Source organism: Oryctolagus cuniculus, chromosome 1, assembly GCF_964237555.1.
Source record: "Oryctolagus cuniculus chromosome 1, mOryCun1.1, whole genome shotgun sequence".
Classification (NCBI taxonomy): Eukaryota; Metazoa; Chordata; class Mammalia; order Lagomorpha; family Leporidae; genus Oryctolagus; species Oryctolagus cuniculus.
The window spans coordinates 128,372,051-128,391,120 of record NC_091432.1 but is presented as its reverse complement, the minus strand read 5'-3'; the positions used below and the strand labels follow the sequence as shown (position 1 = coordinate 128,391,120).

At 41.5% G+C, this 19,070-nt stretch overlaps 2 protein-coding genes across 4 annotated transcripts in view; one reads left to right on the top strand and one right to left on the bottom strand.

Annotated features, from left to right (window-relative positions):
- Positions 1-19,070, bottom strand: part of JAM3 (junctional adhesion molecule 3) — a 159,633-nt gene that overhangs the window by 12,026 nt on the left and 128,537 nt on the right. The window lies entirely within an intron of this gene.
- Positions 1-19,070, top strand: part of NCAPD3 (non-SMC condensin II complex subunit D3) — a 72,409-nt gene that overhangs the window by 14,667 nt on the left and 38,672 nt on the right. The window contains exons 9-16 of one of the 2 annotated variants that reach the window (XM_051834480.2): positions 1,818-1,890; positions 3,979-4,104; positions 4,239-4,491; positions 4,962-5,018; positions 5,386-5,475; positions 10,643-10,716; positions 11,242-11,376; positions 14,320-14,540. In XM_051834480.2, the coding sequence (XP_051690440.1) occupies positions 1,818-1,890; positions 3,979-4,104; positions 4,239-4,491; positions 4,962-5,018; positions 5,386-5,475; positions 10,643-10,716; positions 11,242-11,376; positions 14,320-14,540 (1,029 nt within the window). The remainder of the gene's footprint in view (positions 1-1,817; positions 1,891-3,978; positions 4,105-4,238; positions 4,492-4,961; positions 5,019-5,385; positions 5,476-10,642; positions 10,717-11,241; positions 11,377-14,319; positions 14,541-19,070) is intronic. The other variant, XM_051834481.2, reaches the window with a different exon arrangement.

Genomic DNA, 19,070 nt, shown 5'->3' with positions numbered 1-19,070 from the left:
TCTGCCTCTTGCTTTTCTTTCTCTCTACTTTGCAACTCTTTGCCACTCTTTCCTTGGTTTTCTCGCTTTTCTATTCCTGTCCCCTCACAGAAAATACTTACTGAAGGAGAGGATTAAGCTACTTTTTCCTTTCTTAACAATCACTGATAGACTGATTTTACCCTCTTAAATCTCTCAGCTTCACTTAAAAAAAACCTCTGTGCCTGGGAGCCGGTGTTTGGCTTATGTATTTGATTCCCAGCTGTGACTCCTGACTCCAGCTTCCTGCTAATGCAGATAGATCCTGAGAGGAGCAGTTACTTGATTACTCAAGTAATTGAGTTCTTGCTGCCCGTGTGGAAGATCTGGATTGTGTTCCCAGCCCAGTCCAGCCCTGGCCATTATGGACACTTAGGAGTGGGTTAGCAGACAAACATGTACATAAGTAAAACCCCAAGTCTTAGCTTTATTGGGAAGAACATAGTTGCTGTGACATTAGCTTTTCTCTCTCCTTTACTGATTACTGGTCATTCAGTGTGGGGGTAGTAGTAAGTAGGTGTATATGGTATCTCCATACCTGTAGGAATGTACAGTATATAGTGTGGTTGCAGATCTGAGGCAATGTCTCTCCCTAAGGATTTTTTCAAGCATTAAATAACTAAGATGATGTAAGTGGAAACACTGTAGCTTTGGTTTCCCATGAGAATTCATCATCGTGCCAGTTGCAACAATATTCACAAAATGGTACAAGTAAACTTAGTGTTAAAAATGAATCAAATTTGGGCCAGCGCCACGGCTCACTAGGCTAATCCTCCGCCTGCGGTGCTGGTACCCCAGGTTCTAGTCCTGGTTGGGGCGCCAGTTCTGTCCTGGTTGCTCCTCTTCCAGTCCAGCTCTCTGCTGTGGACCAGGAAGGCAGTGGAGGATGACCCAAGTGTTTGGACCCTGCACCCGCATGGGAGGCCAGGATAAGCACCTGGCTCCTGGCTTCAGATCGGCGCAGTGTGCCGTCCGTACCAGCCATTTTGGGGGTGAACCAATGGAAGGAAGACCTTTCTCTCTGTCTTTCTCTCTCACTGTCTAACTCTGCCTGTCCAAAAAAAAAAGAATCAAATTTGCTCATTCTAGTAAGTTCTTTATTTTTTATTATTTTTTTAACATGTTATTTGTTTATTTGAGAGACAGAGTTACAGACAGAGGGAGCTAATTCACTCCCCAAATGGCCGCTATGGCCAGAGCTGAGCCAGTCGGAAGTCAGGAGCCAGGAGCTTCTTCTGGGTCTCAGTGCAGGAGCCCAAGCACTTGGGCCATCTTCTACTTTCCCAGGCAATTAGCAGGGAGCTGGAATGGAAGAGGAGCAGCCAGGACACAAACTGGCGCCCATAAATTGTTCTTGGGTTAAAGTTTGTAGAATACTGCAAATACATTAGAGTAGCAGCATTTCACAGAGCTACCACCAGGTGGTACTGTGCTTTGCTCTATTTTTATTTTTGTTTGTATCCCAAAAGGATATGTTTTCATCTTACTGTAAAAGTTAGTAAGTGCCTAATGAGCCTTAAGAAAATCACATTTGCTTTTTGTGGAAGACTTGACCACCCAGTGACAGCTATCTAAAATTGCGCATATGAGGAACCTTAACAGTTTTCTACTACGACACATTCTATCTTTACTCTTTATTTTGTTTAAACAATTCTTGTAATATGGATATAGATTGCTTTTAATGTTTAGAATTTCTATAATACAAGGGTGGTAGTTTTTGAGAACAGTCAAGGAGAATTATTGTTTTGTTTTAATAATAGTCATATTGTAAACAGTGCCTGTGCTTTTCTTTCAAATAGCTCACTTGTGGATGAACTGAAGGAAAGTGTATTCCCAGTTCTTCGTATCTTACTGCAACACATCTGTGCCAAGGTACCATTTGCCTTAGTAATAATAATAATATGTCAGCAAATAATATATGCAGAGAAATGTGTGTGTTTGTATATGTATTTGCTCTTGGAAGTGAGTCTGCATCATTACTAAAAGTGGTAAGAGATGTTCTCCTAGGTGAAGTATTCTATTAAAAAATAAGATGCCACGGCCGGCGCCGCGGCTCACTAGGCTAATCCTCCGCCTGTGGCACCGGCACTCGGGATTCTAGTCCCAGTCGGGGCGCTGGATTCTGTCCCGGTTGCTCCTCTTCCAGTCCATCTCTCTGCTGTGGCCCGGGAAGGCAGTGGAGGATGGCCCAAGTGCTTGGGCCCTGCACCCGCATGGGAGCCAGGAAGAAGAAGCACCTGGCTCCTGGCTTCGGATCGGCGCAGCTGGCCGTAGTGGCCATTTGTGGTGGGGACCAACGGAAGGAAGACCTTTCTCTGTCTCTCTCTCACTGTCTAACTCTGCCTGTCAAAAAGATAAATAAATAAATAAGATGTCAAATTCGATGCAAACATGGAGTTCAAGGGAATGAACCACCACATACACCTCACCCACTTTGACAGTTTTGGATGATTTATTCCCCTTCCCTACCTCCACATACCTGCACACTGGATTTTTTTCTTTTTAAAGCAGATTCCATCCTGTCCTTTTAAGTATCGTATTTCAGTCTATATCTCTGAAGCATGAGAACTCTTTAAAAATGGCCTCAAAATAGTAACAGACCTAAAAAATACACATTAATTCCTTAGGCTTTCAGTGTTCAAATTTCCCTGGTTATCTCTTAAATTCTTGTTCTTCTTTCAAAGATTTTATTTATTTATTTGAAAGACATTGTATCATAGAGAGAGAGGAATCTTCCATGTGCTGGTTCCCTCCCCACATGGCTGCAACAGCCAAGGCTGGTTTAGGATAAAGCCAGGATCCTGGAGCTCCATCTGAGTCTCCCACATGGGTGGCAGGAGCCCAAGCATTTGGGCCATCTTTGCTTTCCCAGACACATTAGCAAGGAACTGAATCAGAAGCAGAAGAGCCAGGACTCAATCTGACCCTCCTATCTGGGATGCCACCATTATAGGCAGCTTCTTAACCCACTGTGCCACAGTGCCAGCCCCTCATAAATTTTAACGTTTCAACAAGTGATTCTTAATTTGAACTCTGTACAGCCTAAGAATTCATAAACTCTGAAATTCTGTGCTAATTTATATATGCATTTTTCTGAGTTGAGGGTTTATAGATTTCTTTTTTTTTAAGATATATTTATTTATTTGAAAGTTATACAGGGGTCGGCACTGTGGTGCAGCGAGTTAAAGCCCTGGCCTGAAGTGCCAGCAATCCATATGGGCGCCAGTTCAAGACCTGGCTGTTTCACTTCCAATCCAGCTCTCTGCTATGACCTGGGAAAGCAGTAGAAGATGGCCCAAGTCCTTGGGCGCCTGTACTTGCATGAGAGACCTGGAAGAAGCTCTTGGCTCCTGGCTTCGGATCGGCGCAGCTCTGGCTGTTGCAGCCAGTTGGGGAGTGAACCATCGGATGGAAGACCTTTCTCTCTCTCTCTGCCTCTTCTTTCCCTGTATAACTCTGACTTTTAAATAAATAAATCTTTTTTTAAAAAAAAAGAAAGAGTTACACAGAGAGAGAGGTCTTCCATCCACTGATTCACTCCCCAATTGGCCGCAACCGCCAAAGCTGCTCAAATCCGAAGCCAGGAGCCAAGAGCTTCTTCCATGACTCCCACGCAGATGCAAGGGCCAAAGGATTTGGGTCATCTTCTGTTGCTTTCCCAGCCTATAACAGAGAGCTGGATTGGAAGTGGAGCAGCCGAGGACTCGAACTGGCGCCCATATGGGATGCCAGCCTGCAGGCGGCGGCTTTACCTGCTATGCCACAGCACTGGCCCTTATAGATTTCTTAGTAAGTTCATTTCTATGGCATCTGAATCCTAAAACTTGCAGTTATTTATATGACATTTAAAGGTCATAAAGGAGTACTAACTCACTGATTTTCAACCTGTATTATCACAAGCGTTTCTGTTGTCCTGTAGGTCGATACTGGCTGGATAGCTTCTCTTTTTTTCTCTTTCAGGTGATTGATAAATCTGAGTATAGGACTTCTGCCGCCCAGGCCCTAGTGCAGCTGCTCAGTAAACTCCCTTGTGGGGAGTATGCTGCATTTATCACCTGGCTTTACAAATACTCACGAAGCTCCAAGGTAGACCATCTGTCTGCATGATCTTGGGTCCTGGCTTTGGAATCTTTGGATGCCAGACACATCGGAATACAGGAGAAGGGTTCCTTCGGTTCTTATTCCTGTCTGACAGTGATTCTTATGATCTTGCTTTCCAGATCCCACACCGAGTTTTTACACTTGATGTTGTCTTAGCTCTGTTAGAACTGCCTGAAAGAGAGGCAGATAATACTGTCCCCTTGGAGCATCAGAAGTTCATCAAGCATAAGTTCTTGGTTCAGGAAATCATGTTTGACCGATGTTTAGACAAGGCACCTACTGTCCGCAGCAAGGCACTGTCCAGCTTTGCACATTGTCTGGAGCTGTCTGTGGCCAGTGCGTCAGAGAGTCTGCTGGAACTCCTTATTAACAGTAAGTGTAGTGGCTGTTGTGAAATGAAACTGGTGCTGTGCTTAACAAGAAAAGAACTGCAAGGAAATAATACTTTGTTATAATGAAAATTATATATATGATATGAACTAGTTCTACTTCAGAAGCCATTTTCCATATATTTGATTGTTGAATAACTTTTTAAATAGGCAAGCCTGATATATTTAAAAGGTCTTTTTAAAGTATTTCAAATATTTTTTAGAGGTTTTAGAGGTGCAGTTGTTGCTTTCACGATTAATTTGCTCTGTTGGGCATTACTTGTCTTGAGCCCAATATTCATTTCAAGAACATACCCAGTGCAGAAGAGATGATCAGTTATCAGCAAGGTAGAATCTGTCTGCCTTGTCTGAAAACATGGCTTATGGGTCTGGTTATCTCCATTTTGATTCTTCTGTGGATATTTACTTAGGGTTTATAACCCTGTGACTGTTTTCTCTCTTATCTATTTTTAGGTCCTCCAGTTCTAGGAATAGAGAGTCATCCTGGTACCTTAGCAAGAAATTCATCAGGTAACAAATCAATGCAATTTCAAATGTTCATTAATTGTCTTTTGAAACTTTGCTGTATATTTGAAATTTTTTTGTCCTCTATATGAGGAATCTTCAAAAACTTCATGGAAAATGCATATTATGAAAAAATAATGCATGGATTTCAAAATTTTTTGTACCCAAATAAACCTGTCTCTTAATTCCATTTTTCTACAGAATTTTTATAGAACTCATGTATTTATCTATATTAATGTTATACTTCTTCATCAAAAAATTTGAAGTTCACTTCAGTAATAAAGTAACTTAAATGAGTAACATGTCATACTAATATTATTAAAGGTATAAAATATATTTTTACCTTATTGATTGTGCCTTTTGTTTTTTTAAGCTTTTTCTTCTCAAAGGCAGACTCTTAACCCTTCTGTTCCGTCAGAGGAGACCAACATGGATGGCAGTGGTAAATCTGTTGGAGCCAGGGGTATGTCAGATTTTATCCCTAAGAGATGGATGATACCCTTGGATTTCAGATAGCCATAAACAGAGTCTAAAATGCTTGCTTGCTTGTTTGTTTTTCATGAATTCACCCTTAAAAATTGAAGTGTCTTTTTTCTTCTTATATTCAGAGTAACTTCTGTTATACCTTTAACATTTCATTTTAAGATAAAGAATAAGCTATATCCCAGATATCATATATTAAACTCCAGTGTACATGTTATACTGAAGAGAATATTAGTAAATATTTTTAGTTTCCTATTTAAGTTAAGTGTTGTGAACTATTGAGATTGCTGACAAACAAAAGAAATTGTTACAAGGAAGTCTGAAATAGAGATTAAATTTGTGTTGGAAAACTTATCACAAAAGAAGGAGAAAAGATAATAATCCCCCTGTTAATATGCCTTGGAAAGCAACAGATGATGGCCCACATACTTGGGTCCCTGTCACCCATGTGTGAGACATGGAAGGAATTCCAGGCTCCTGGCTTCAGCCTGGCCCAGCCCCAGCCATTGCTACCATTTGGGGACTGAAATAGCAGGTGGATGATCTCTCTTTCTTTCTGTCTTTCTCTCACTCTCTGAAAATAAATAAATCTGTAAAATCATCATCATCGTCATCATCACAGGATTGTGTAATCTAATTCCAGAACATTTTCAGCTGAAAAAGAAATCATATACATTAGCAATCACTTTTCATTCCCCAATCCTCCTGCCTCTGACACCCACTCACTCACTTTCTGTCCCTGTAGAATTGCCCATTCAGGACATTCCACATAAATAGAATTCTACAATATGTGGTTTTCTGTGTCTGATTGTCTGATTTCCTTCACCTAGCATGTTTTCAAGGTTCATCCATATTGTTATATATGTGTGTATATATATATAACACACACACATGTGTGTGTTATATATATATACACACATATATAACTTTGTTTCTTCATGGCTGAATAATATTACATTGTATGATATACCATATCTTATTTACCCATTTATCAGTTGGCACACATTTGGGTCATTTCCATTTTTTGGTTATTATAAGTAATAGTGCTATGAACATTCTTGTACATATTTTTGGGTGGGCATATGTTTTCACTCCTTTTGAATATATATGTAGGAATGGAGCTTCTGGGTCTTGTGGTGACTGTTTAACATATCAAGTGTCGCTCCCCCTCTTCATGGAGGAACGACACTAAACCCTGCCCAGGCTTCATATCCGAGTCACGGCACCATTATGTCGCTCCCCTTCTTCGTGGAGGAACGACACAGGACCCTGCGCTGTTCTTTCGTCTGCTCGGCCCTCCCCGGGTTTGCTGCTGGTTCTTCCCAGGTTGGCTACCGTCCCTTCCACCTCCGTGGAAGGGCGGTTCCCCCTGCCACTTTCCCCACTTGCGCAGGGGAGCGGCACACCGCCGGCCGGCTCTCTCGGGGGCTGCACAGGTGTTCCTTCAGATGTTCCCCTTAGATGTTCCTGGTGCATGTTGTCTCTCTCCTCCTTTATAGTCCTCTTCCACCAATCCCAACTCTGCTACCCACACGCCGAGTATGCTGCTCTCCTCCAATCAGGAGCAGGTCCTGCTGCTTATTGGTTGAACTGGAGGCAGCTGTGTAGAAGCTGTTTCCTCCTCTCCCAGCGCCATATTGTGGGAGAGCAGATGCATAGAATAAGTCTTAATTCGAGTAACTTAGTCTAGTCCGAGTTGCTCCCCACAATCAAGGATATGTTTACCAAAGTCGCTGCTCCATTTTACAATCCCACTAGCAATGTGTGACAATTTCTCTTCATCAGCACTTGTCATGTCTGTACTTTTATTTATTTGACAGCGAGAGAGAGAGATCTTTCTTCTGCTGACTTTCTCCCCAAATGCCCACAACAGCTGGGATGGGCTAGGCCAAAGCCAAAAGTCAAAAACTTTATCCAAGTCTCCCACATGTGTGGCAGGAACTCAAGTACTTGAGTCATCAACTGCTGTTTCCTAGGAGCATTAGAAGGGAGCTGGAGGGCCGGCACTGTGGCAAAGTAGGTAAAGCCACTGCCTGCAGTTCTGTAATTTTCCCCATTCTGTGGGTTATCGTTTCACTTTCTTGGTATTGTTCTTTGAAGCAGAAAACATTTTATTTTGATGAAGTCTAATTTATAGTTTTTTATTTGTGTTTTTGGTGTCATAGCTAAGACATCATTGCTTAACACAAGGTCACAAAGATTTACTGCTGTTTTTTTCTAAGAATTTTATAGTTTTAGCTCTCATAGTTAGGTCTTTGATTCATTTTGGGTAAACTTTTGCAAATAGTATGATGCAGGGATCTACCTTTACTCTTTGCTTGTAAATAACCCGTTGATATCACATCATTTATTTGAAAGACTATTCCTTCACTTTTAAATGGTCTTGGCCTCTTGCAGAAAATTGACTGCATATATACAAGCATATTTCTATACTCTGAATTTTATACCTCTGATCTACATGCCTATCTGTATGCTGGGACCACACTGTATTGACTACTGATACCTTATAGTATGGAAGAGGAAAATTAATTTTTTTCTCAATACTCATGAGTACTTTAAAAAAAAAAGATTTATTTTTATTTATTTGAAAGGCAGAGTTAAAGAGAGACAGAGATCTTCCATCTGCTCTTTCACTTCCCTAATGGCTTCAACAGTCTAGGGCTGGTCCAGGCCAAAGCCAGGAGCCTGGAGCTTCATCTGGATTTCCCATATGCATGGCAGGGGCCCAAGGACTTGGGCCATCATCCACTGGCTTCCCAAATGCATTAGCAGGGAACTGCATCAGAAGTGGAGCAGCCAGGACTCAAACCAGCGCCCATATGGGATCCCAGCATCACACATGTTGGCTTAACCTGCTGTACCACAATGCTGGCATCAACACTCATGAGTTTCGGATAGACCCCTATAACAAAAAATTAATGAGAAAACAAAAAAGACATTTTATGGTACATACGATGTTTAAAAATCTCAATGCCAAGTAAACTCAAGGCAGTGGCAATAGATCTCTACTGTGTAGCATCTTCAACAAAAAGCAATGAATTTATAGAGAAATGATAAAGCCATAGAAAATAATTTGGGACTTCCAAGGGTGGGAAACTATAGGAAAGTAAATACATGGGGAGAAACTAATGCATAAGGTTTGTGCATTCTTGTGCTGTCTCCGTGGTGGTAAGAACCTTTTGTCTCCGTGAAGAGGATTTATGTACTGCCTTCAGGCAGTAGAGGCGACGATGAGAACTCTTCTTCTGCTTGCTGTTGGGTAATTGCCTTCAGTCTCAAAATAACTTCTGCTATAGAGGGATATTTTGGGGTGATATTTTCTGGTTTCCTTCAATAATGAGTTTTGAACTCAGGAGGTAATTTGTTTTTTTCAAAATTGATTCAACTCTTCTGGGTCCCTTGTATTCCCATATGAATTTGAGAATCAGCCATCATGATCTGCAAAAATGGTTATCTTGGGTTTTGATGGGGATTGATCTGTTAGACAATGTGGGAAGTGTTGCCATCTTAACGTTTTTAGTCCTCCAGGCCATCAACACTGGATGCTTCTTTATGTATTTAGGTCTTTGGTGTGTTTATTGATATATAGTTGTTCTTTACATTTAGGTCTCAAGTATTTGATTGTTTCTGTTGCTATTATAAATATATTTCTCTCAATTTTATTTTCAAATTGTCCTCTGCCAGTTTTTACAAATGATTTTTGGTTATTGATCTTATATCCTGCAACCTTGCTATATTTACTAGCTCTGAAATATTTTGTGTGTGTGTGGATTCCTTTGAATTTTCTATATGTCAAATCAAATCTAGAACTAGAGAGAGTTTTGCTTCCTCCTCCCTCCCCCATCTGGGACTTTTTATGTGTTTTTCTTGCTTATTCACTGTAGCTAAAGTTTCTAGCACAGTGTTGAATAGAAGTGTCCTGCTTTTTTTCTGAATCTAGAGGGAAAGCTTTTGGTCTTCACCACTGAGCCCAGTGTTAGCTGTGGGCTTTCTCAGGATGACCTTTGTCAGTGTAAGGAAGTTTTCTTCCATTCCAATTTGTTGAGTGTTTTTGTCATAAAGGGGTATTGGATCCTGCAGGTACTTTCTCTGCGTCTATTGAAATGATCATGTGGTTATTCTGAGACAGTAGTGGAATTTACATTGGTTTTTCCCACATTGTATTACTCTGGTATATCAGCAGCTCCCAAAATATGGTTTGGGTCCCCTAAAGGGTTAAGGGATCTCCCAAGTGAATATTGAGTTCATAATTATATCAAAACATCTCTGTTTGTTTTGGAATATGTGGTTATATTTCATTTTTAAAATGCTATTTGTGATAACATGTCTTAATATTTTTAAATGGATTAGTAAGTACTTTTATAATTACCAGTTTAACTTTCTAACTCATATTAAGATATTATCCACTTGTAAAAGCTCTTTGGGACCCTCAGCAATTTGTCAGAGTGTGAAGAGGCCTTTGGTAAAGAGTTTTAAAGCTGCTGTTATACATTGTCTCACCAAATCTTTAAACAACCTTTGGGGTAGATATTCCTACTTATAGCTACACAAAACAGAGGAGTTGAATAATTCATTTGGAATTTTAGAAGTGGGGGCCAAGATTTAAAACCATTTTTTTCTTTTTTTCAAATCTGTTTATTTGAAAGGCAGAGAGAGAGAGAGAAAATATCTTCCATCTGCTGGTTGACTCCCCAGATGGCTGCCAACAGGTGGGGCTGGTCAGGGTGAAGCCAGCAGCCAGGAATTCCATCCTGGTCTCCCATATGAGTGGCAGGGGCCCAAGTACTTGAGCCGTTTTCAGCTGCTTTCCTGGGCACATCAGCATGGAACTAGCTTAGAAGCAGAGCAGTGGGTACTGGAGCCAGCACTTGAGTTGTGGATGCCAGTATTACAGGCAGCAGCTTAGCTCACAGAGCTACACACCAGCCCTAAAATCAAATTTTTAATATTCCAAAATGTATGCTCTTAATAGTGAATATCTGATTACTCCATTTTTTCTTTTTTTTTTTTTTACTCTGATTTCTTAGGATTTAAAGCATGCTAAGTAGTCTTTCAGTTGAACATATTTTCCTGGTATTGTGTGGTGAAATTTTAAATGCTGTCCATCTTCCTCAGACTATACTGACTCGCTGGCATTCCCTCAACAGAAAGATGCGTCATGGAAATGCTGAGGAAGAGAATCAGGGATGAAAAGACCAATGTGAGGAAGTCTGCACTCCAGGTGGGAGGTTTTCCTACATGTGTTTTAAATACACTCTGTTGTTGAAGACTAAGAGCTTGGGAATGAGGGGATATTTTTAAAACCCGTAGGCCACTTTCATCACTCAACTTGCTTTTCACTTAATTTGTTATTTGGCCTTGGTTCTGTTACATATAAATTGTCTAGATGTCCTGAAAGATTATTTGCTTTTTTAGCTTTTTCATTGAGTTAAATCAGAAATTTATATCCTTAATTTCTTCTGTTTAGAAAAGGGATTATTAAAATAAAAATAAAAATATAAGCAACAGAAAAAAGAAAACTATTCTTTATCTGGAACCATGGCTGAATTTCAGTAAGTTCATGAATTGCTAGATATCCATTTATGTAAAAGGCATGTCATGATTTCTTTAGCTTTTACCTGATTCAAGAAGTTTCCTGGATGTTGTAAGAAGAGGGGTAGATCCTCGACTCTAAAAGTTTTAAAGAGCCGCAAGCTTAATGAAATGTCCTCTTGCACACTGACTTTGTTTCACATGTGTTTTCCAGGTGTTAGTGAGTATTTTGAAGCACTGTGACATCTTGGGTATGGAGGAAGACCTGTCGATTCTGCAAGACCAGTGCAGAGACCCTGCAGTGTCTGTCCGGAAGCAGGCTCTGCAATCCCTTACTGAACTTCTCATGGTGAGAAGCAAGGCATTATGAACCTAATACATGGTATTTTACACTAAAAGTAATTCTGTGCATTAAAAACCTGTTGCTAAATGTTGGGTTGACCATTAGAAACTCTACCAAGTCAGCTGTAGGACTGTACAGTGTAAAGAGGAAAGATGGAGACATCTGTAGATGGCATTTGAGAGGCAATGCTTCCTGTTAAATGTAATTTTGTTTTGGTTTGAACAAAATTTGGCTGCTGACTTCATGCATATGTTTAAACCCCAAATTTTGGGGCCAGCATTACAGTGCAGTGAATTAAACCATTACTTGTAGCTCCACCATTCCATGTCAAAGCACTGGGTCAAGTCCTGGCTATTCTGCTTCCAATCCAACTCCCTGTTAATGCACCTTGGAAAGCAGTGAAAGATGGCCCAAGTGCTTGGTCTCCATGTGGAAAACCCGGATGGATTTCCTGGCTCCTACCTTCAGCCTGGCCCAGTCCTGGACATTGCGACCATATGGGGGAGTGAAGCAGCATAAGAAAGATCTCTCTTCTCTCTCGCTTGCTCACTTGCTCTGTCTCTCCTGCTCTGTCACTTTGCCTTTTAAATAAGCAAGTAAATCTTTAAAAATAACAATGAACCCCAAGGTTATATGTTAATAATATTAAGAGGATAGAAATATCATCCAGTTATAATATTTTAAGAATTTAAGTGGGCCTAGTGGGAGGTTTTTTTGTTTTGTTTTGTTTTTTTAAGATTTGTTTATTTATTTGAAAGGCAGAGTGACAGAGTGTGAGATCTTCCATCCACTGGTTCATTCCCCAAATGGTTACCAACAGCCAGGTCTGGACCAGGCTGAAACCAGGAGCCAGGAATTCTATCCTGATCTTCCACATTTATGTGGGACCCAAGCACTTAGCCATTTCCTTCTGCCTTCCCAGGTGCACTACCAGAGAGCTTGATCAGAAATGGATATCCAGGACTCAAGCTGGCACTCTGACATTGGATGTTGGTGCTGCTCCACAATGCCTGTCATTAGTTGGAGGTGGTTAGGAAGTTGAGAGTGTTCCCTCAGAAGGTTATTCTTGTGAGAGTGTTGATTATATAAACCAGATCAGGCCCACCCACTCTGCCTCCTGGCTCACCATGTGATCCTTCCTCCACACGTACTCCTCACCCCATCATTGCCACCTTCCTCAGAGGCCAAACTAAAGGCCTTCTGATCTTCAACTGGAAGCTCCAGAGCTATGAGCAAAATAAAACTCTTCTCTTTATTATGTTAGTATCTGCCAAGAATTTTGTTGTAGTAGCAATAAGCTGACCAGTACAGAACTAATGCTTGGTATCATTAATCTTTTTTTTTTTTTTAATATTTATTTATTTGAAAGACACAGTATCAGAGAGACAGAAAGAAAGATACATCTTCCATCTGCTGACTCACTCCTCAAATGCCTGAGCAGCTGGGGATGGGCCAGGCCAAAGCCAGGCACCTGGGACTCAGCCAGGTCATCTATATGAGTAGCAAAGTCCCAAATACTTGAACCATCTTCATCTTCATCTGCTTTCCTAGGAAGCATTGACAGGGAGCTGGATCAGAATCAGAGCAGCAGTAACTCAAACTGGCATTCTGATATGGGATGCAGGCATCCCAAACAGCAGCAGCTTAACCTGCTGTGCCACAACACACATTCCTGAGAACAATAATTTTGTCATTGCTTCACTTCAGCTAAAATATCACATAAAATTTTTTTTCTAATTAATTTTGGTAAACCAGAAGCCCAGATTAATTTTTGTCAAATTTAAGCTGCCACTTGTGGGTGCTGCTTAAAGTCCCAGTTTGCTCCACTTCCATTCCAGCTTCTTCTGTTGCACCTCCAAAGGCAGCAGGTGATGGCCCAAATGCTTGGGTCCCTACCATGCACATAGATGATCTAGATACAATTCCTGGCTCCTGGCTCCTGGCTTCTGGCTTTGGCCTGGCCCAGCACTGGCTATTGCTGACATTTGGGCAGTGAGCCTGTGGATGGAAGATGTCTCTCTTCCTCTCACTCCCTCTGTCTCTTTCCCTCCCTCCCCTTCTCCCTCTCTCACTGTGTCTTTCAAATACATAAATCTAGCTGGCGCCGTGGCTTACTAGGCTAATCCTCCACCTTGCGGCGCCGGCACACCGGGTTCTAGTCCCGGTCGGGGCGCCGGATTCTGTCCCGGTTGCCCCTCTTCCAGGCCAGCTCTCTGCTGTGGCCAGGGAGTGCAGTGGAGGATGGCCCAAGTACTTGGGCTCTGCACCCCATGGGAGACCAGGAGAAGTACCTGGCTCCTGCCATCAGATCAGCGTGGTGCGCCGGCAGCGGCGGCGGTGGCCATTGGAGGGTGAACCAACAGCAAAAAGGAAGACCTTTCTCTCTGTCTCTCTCTCTCACTGTCCACTCTGCCTGGCAAAAAAAAAAAAAAAATACATAAATCTTTGAAACACACACATACACACACATACACACGTATAGATGATATTGCCAAAGCAGCAAATGTACTAATACTATATATAATTTGCTTCTACCAACTAATTAACTGTTGAAAAATTTTAGAAACATGTTTATTTTTTATTTTATGGAGAAGGCAATAAGCAATATATATTTTTACTTTTTCCACCAGCATCTGTGCTAATTGTCCTTTAGGATAACTATTTATTATTTGCTTTTGCTTTTGAATGCTGAAGAAATGATGGATTTATTACTAATAAAATAATGAAGTTTGAAATTTCAGTGCACACTGATTTATGATAAGCTGGGGGTCAAACTTTGTTTTGCATATATTTTAAATATTGATTTCCTTTCACTTTATGGTCTGTTTGCAATTGTGTATGTGAATATGCTTAACTTGTTTCTCAAAATGTTGATCATAACTTCATGGACTTGTGTTTAGACCTCTGATAACGTCAGACCTTCTGACGTCGTCATTTTGCAATCCTAAGGCCTACCCGAGATGCGTCCAGATCCAGAAAGCCTGGCTGATGGGAGTAATCCCTGTGGTGATGGACTGTGAGAGCACTGTGCAAGAGAAGGCCCTGGAGTGCCTTGACCAGCTCCTGCTACAGAACATTAAGCATCACAGTAAATTTGACGGTGGGGACGACAGCCAGGTACTCGCATGGGCACTTCTTGCTCTCCTCACGACAGAAAGCCAGGAACTAAGGTATGGTAACTGTCTGGTTTGTGTCCCTTAAGCAAGGCTATACAGCTTTTATTAATACATTCCTCCTGTGATCTTGACATGTCAGTCTTCCAAATTAGTCAGTATATGTGAAACTCAATCTCACTCTTTTTTTTTTTTTTTGCCCATCTTTAGACCCCTTATTACCGTTATGGTGACTGTTTTTGAGATAGCCTTGCGAACTTCCTTGGATTCCCCTTAACACCCCACAGAGTGAGATTGGTATCCTATATGGGGTAGAAAACGGATGGACTTGGCATGTTAATACTGCCTTTCCCCACTACTGGTTATTGGGAAAGATAGCTGCTTATTCTTGCAGGTTAAACTTTTTCTAACATGTGATTGGTTTGGTGGACTTGATCACAATGCAGTATTTTTTATTCGATTTTATAACATTTACTGATTCACATTGTGTATACAGTGGCACTGTAGTTAGGACTTAATACTGGTTGTGGTAATTTTAATCTCTACTGCAGGAATCTTACTACTAGTTGTGTTTGAACTATGTTGGCTGCCTTTTGTTTGTTCTTTTATTTCTTTATCATACCAGAAACACTTTGCTTCTTCATTTAAATATAGTACATATATAACAGAAAGAATGATAGAATTAGTATCTATACAAATGCTCTATGACCTTGGCACATCTCTTCTCTGGGCTTTAGTTTCCTATGTGTAAGAGCAGCCAATTGAATGACATGATCTCCTAAGATCCCTTTAAGTATTAAAACTTCATGATTGAGACTGTATTCATTCAGTAAATATTTTCTCAGTTCCAGCTATATGCTTTGCTGAGATTTCTCTAAGGGAGGGTTTAGCCAGCAAGAGAGTTGGCTGCATTTTCACTTTTTAAAGGATGCTGGTTCCACACAGGCAGCACAGTAAAGCAGAGCAGTGTGATGGAAGGCGGGAGCCATTCTTCAAAGAAAAGCAGAGAGGCCTGGTGCGCTTCAGCAGGAGCTGTTGGAAGGTCCCTCTTGTTTTTGTTTTAACTTTTACATTGAAGCATAGAACAGAAGGCAAACCATAGGTCAATAAATAAGGAAAATGGACCCGTATGTGTATGTGCCACATGTAATACATGTGTGTGTATTTGCCAGGCCAAGGACTGGAACTCTACCTCTGCCTCCCAGGGCTGGGAAGTATCTTCATCCTTACAGTCATTGCTCCCACTCCTCCTTGGCTGTGACTGCTCCTGTGTTCTTAGCACCACATGCTGCTGTCTTCTGTTCTTAAGCCTTTGAGTAAATTGAATCATTTGCTCTGTATTCTTTTTTTTTTTTTTAGGATGTATTAATTTATTGGAAAGGGATAGTTACAGAAAGAGGGAGATCTTTCATCTGCTGATTCACTCCCCAGATGACCACGGGAAGTCAGGAGCCAGGAGCTTCTTCTGGGTCTCCCAAGCGGGTGGCAGGGACCCAATCCTCTGCTGCCTTTCTGGGCACATTAGCAAAGAACGGGATCCAAAGTGGAGCAGCTGCCACATGAACTGGCTCCCATATGGGATGCAGGCAGCAGTTTGCCCTGTAATCTGTATTCTTTTGTGTGTCTGCCTTCTTTCACTCAACATAGCATAAAATTCATTTGGGTTATTGTTTATACAGCTACAGCTTATGTACTTTTGTTGCTGTACACCCACATAGGAATGACATTTATGACTAAACCACAATTTACTTATCTATTAATGGATAATTAAGTTACCTTTTTTTTTTTTTAAGATTTATTTATTTATTTGAAAGATTTACACAGAGAGAGAAGGAGAGGCAGAGGTAGAGAGGTCCTCCATTCACTGGATCAGCCCCCAGCTGGCCACAACAGCCGGAGCTGTGACAATCCGAAGCCAGGAGCCAGGAGTTTCTTCCAGATCTCCCCCGCGGGTGCAGGGGCCCAAGAACTTGGGCCATACTCCACTGCTTTCCCAGACCATAGCAGAGAGCTGGATCAGAAGTGGAGCAGCCGGGTCTCAAACTGGCGCCCATATGGGATGGCTGTATTGCAAGCAGCAGCTTAACCTGCTACGCCACAGCACCGGCCCCAATTAAGTTACTTCTAATTTTTGGCTATTATGTTTAATGCTACTGTGAATATTCCTGATTATATCTTTTGGAATACATGTGTGTACCTATCTGTTGAGTTTATGCACAGGAATGGTGGTGTTGAGTATATTCTTAGTCACCTTTAATAGATTCTGCTGGTGAATTTTCCAGTGTGATTGTAGCAATTTATGTTTTCATTAATAGTATTTGACAGTTCTGGTTGTTCTGTATCTTGGCCATCATTCTGAATGTCAGTCTTTTTCTTTTTATCCATTTGAGTGAATGAATAGTGCTATTGCATGATGACTTCAATTTACACTGCCATGTTGACTAACAAGATCGAGCCTTTTTTTCATATATGGATTAGCATATAGATACATTTGTGAATTCCCCGTCCAGATTTCTTGTCCTGTTTTTTTTTACTGGACTGTCGCTCTCGCTTGTTCATCTGAAAGTGTTCAGTACATGTTCTGTGTACAAGCTGCTGTCACAGGCAATGCAAACATCTTCTACTCTAGTTTGCCTTTTTACTCTCATTATGATATCTTCTGAGACGTTCTGTTTGTCAGTGGTTTCTCTCTATGGCTAATATATTTTTTAAAGATGTATTTATCTATTTGCAAGTGTCAGAGTTACACAGAGAGAGGAGAGGGAGGGAGGGAGGGAGAGAGAGAGAGAGGTCTTCCATCCAGTGGTTCACTCCCTAGTTGGCTGCAATGGCCAGAGCTGCACCGATCTGAAGCCAGGAGCCAGGAGCTTCTTCTGGGTCTCCCACATGAGTGCAGGGGCCCAAGGACTTGGGCCATCTTCCACTGCTTTCCCAGGCCACGGCAGAGAGCTGGATCGGAAGTGGAGCAGCCGGGTCTTGAACCGGCGCCCATATGGGATGCTGGCACTTCAGGCCAGGGCATTAACCCTCTGTGCCACAGCGCTGGTCCCTGGCTAATATTTTTTGAAAAGATTTATTTATTCTTTTGAGAGAGAGGGTCAGAGAGAGAAAGATCTTCCATCTGCTGCTTCATTCCCCAGATGGCTGCAGTAGCCAGGGCTGGGCAGGCTGAAGCCAAGAGCCAGAGCTTCATCTGGGTCTCCCATGTGGGTGCAGGGGCCCAAGCACTTGGACCATCTTCCACTGCCTTCCCAGGCACATTAGGAGGGAGCTGGATCCAAAATGGAGCAGCCAGGTGTCCATATGGCACTGCAAGCAGCTGCTTTACCCACTGTTCCATAGCTCTGGCTCCAGATAATAACTTTTTTAAGAAATATTTTCTTACTACAGAGTCGTGTAGATATTCTCCTATATAATCTCCTAGAGGTCTGATTTTTTAAAAAAATATTTTTGTTTTCACTGTTAAACTTATCTGTCATTGATTTATATGTATTCTACTAGTCAGGGATCAACTTTGATATTTTTCTAAATAAAACTATTGATCAAAAAAACCATCCTTTCCTTCCTGCTTTGCAGTTCCGTCTTTAGAACAAATCAAGAATTCTTAACTCTAGCATAAAAGTCTCTGTTCTGTTTTACTACGTTAACATATGTGTTCCTACTGGTATCTATAACACACACTCTTTTTTTTTTTTAAAGATTTATTTTTTACTTGACAGAGTTACACAGAGAGAGGAAAGGCAGAGAGAGAGCGAGCGAGCGCGCTTTTCCATCCAATGGTTCACTCCCCAGTTGGCCACAACAGCTGGAACTGCGCCGATCCGAAGCCAGGAGCCAGGAGCTTCTTCCGGGTCTCCCAAACGGGTGCAGGGGCCCAAGGGCTTGGGCCATCTTCTACTGCTATCCCAGGCCATAGCAGAGAGCTGGATAGGAAGTGGAGCAGCCGGGACTAGAACTGGTGCCCATATGGGATTCCGGCGCTTCAGGCCAGGGCGTTATCCTGCTGTACCACAGCGCCGGGCTCAATACACACTCTTAATTATTGTGGCTTTGTAAAGTCTGCTGTCAAGTGAAGTCAGTGTCCTGCTCTTCTTTCCCTGCCTCTGTACAGCTCTTGAATGTATCTTAATTATTCTTGGCCTTCTTTATTTGTATGCAATCCACTGTCGAATCTATTTATTGAGATAATACCATTGCATTTTTCATTTCTGCAGTTTAAATGTTCTTTGTTATAGTTTCCAGTTCTCTGCTGGAACTCTCAGTCTTGTTTTTTGTTTCCTTCAGTATATTAAGCATAGTTACTTCAAAGCATGCATCTGGTAACTCCTCAGGCCCGGTGGGCCTGTGTCTCCTTGTTTATGGTAACATTGTCTTATCCCCTCCTGTGTCACTGCATATCAGAATCAACAAAAGATAATTCTAAATAACTCGAAACTCAAACCAGTGAATGGAGAGATTTGGGGAAATGAGAATGTATCTGGAGGGGCTCTTAGAAGGAAAGCCTAATGTTAAATGTGTATTAGAAAAGCAAAAGGACTGAAAATTAGCCACATGCTCAATTTTGTAAGTTAGAAAAAGTAACTAAAG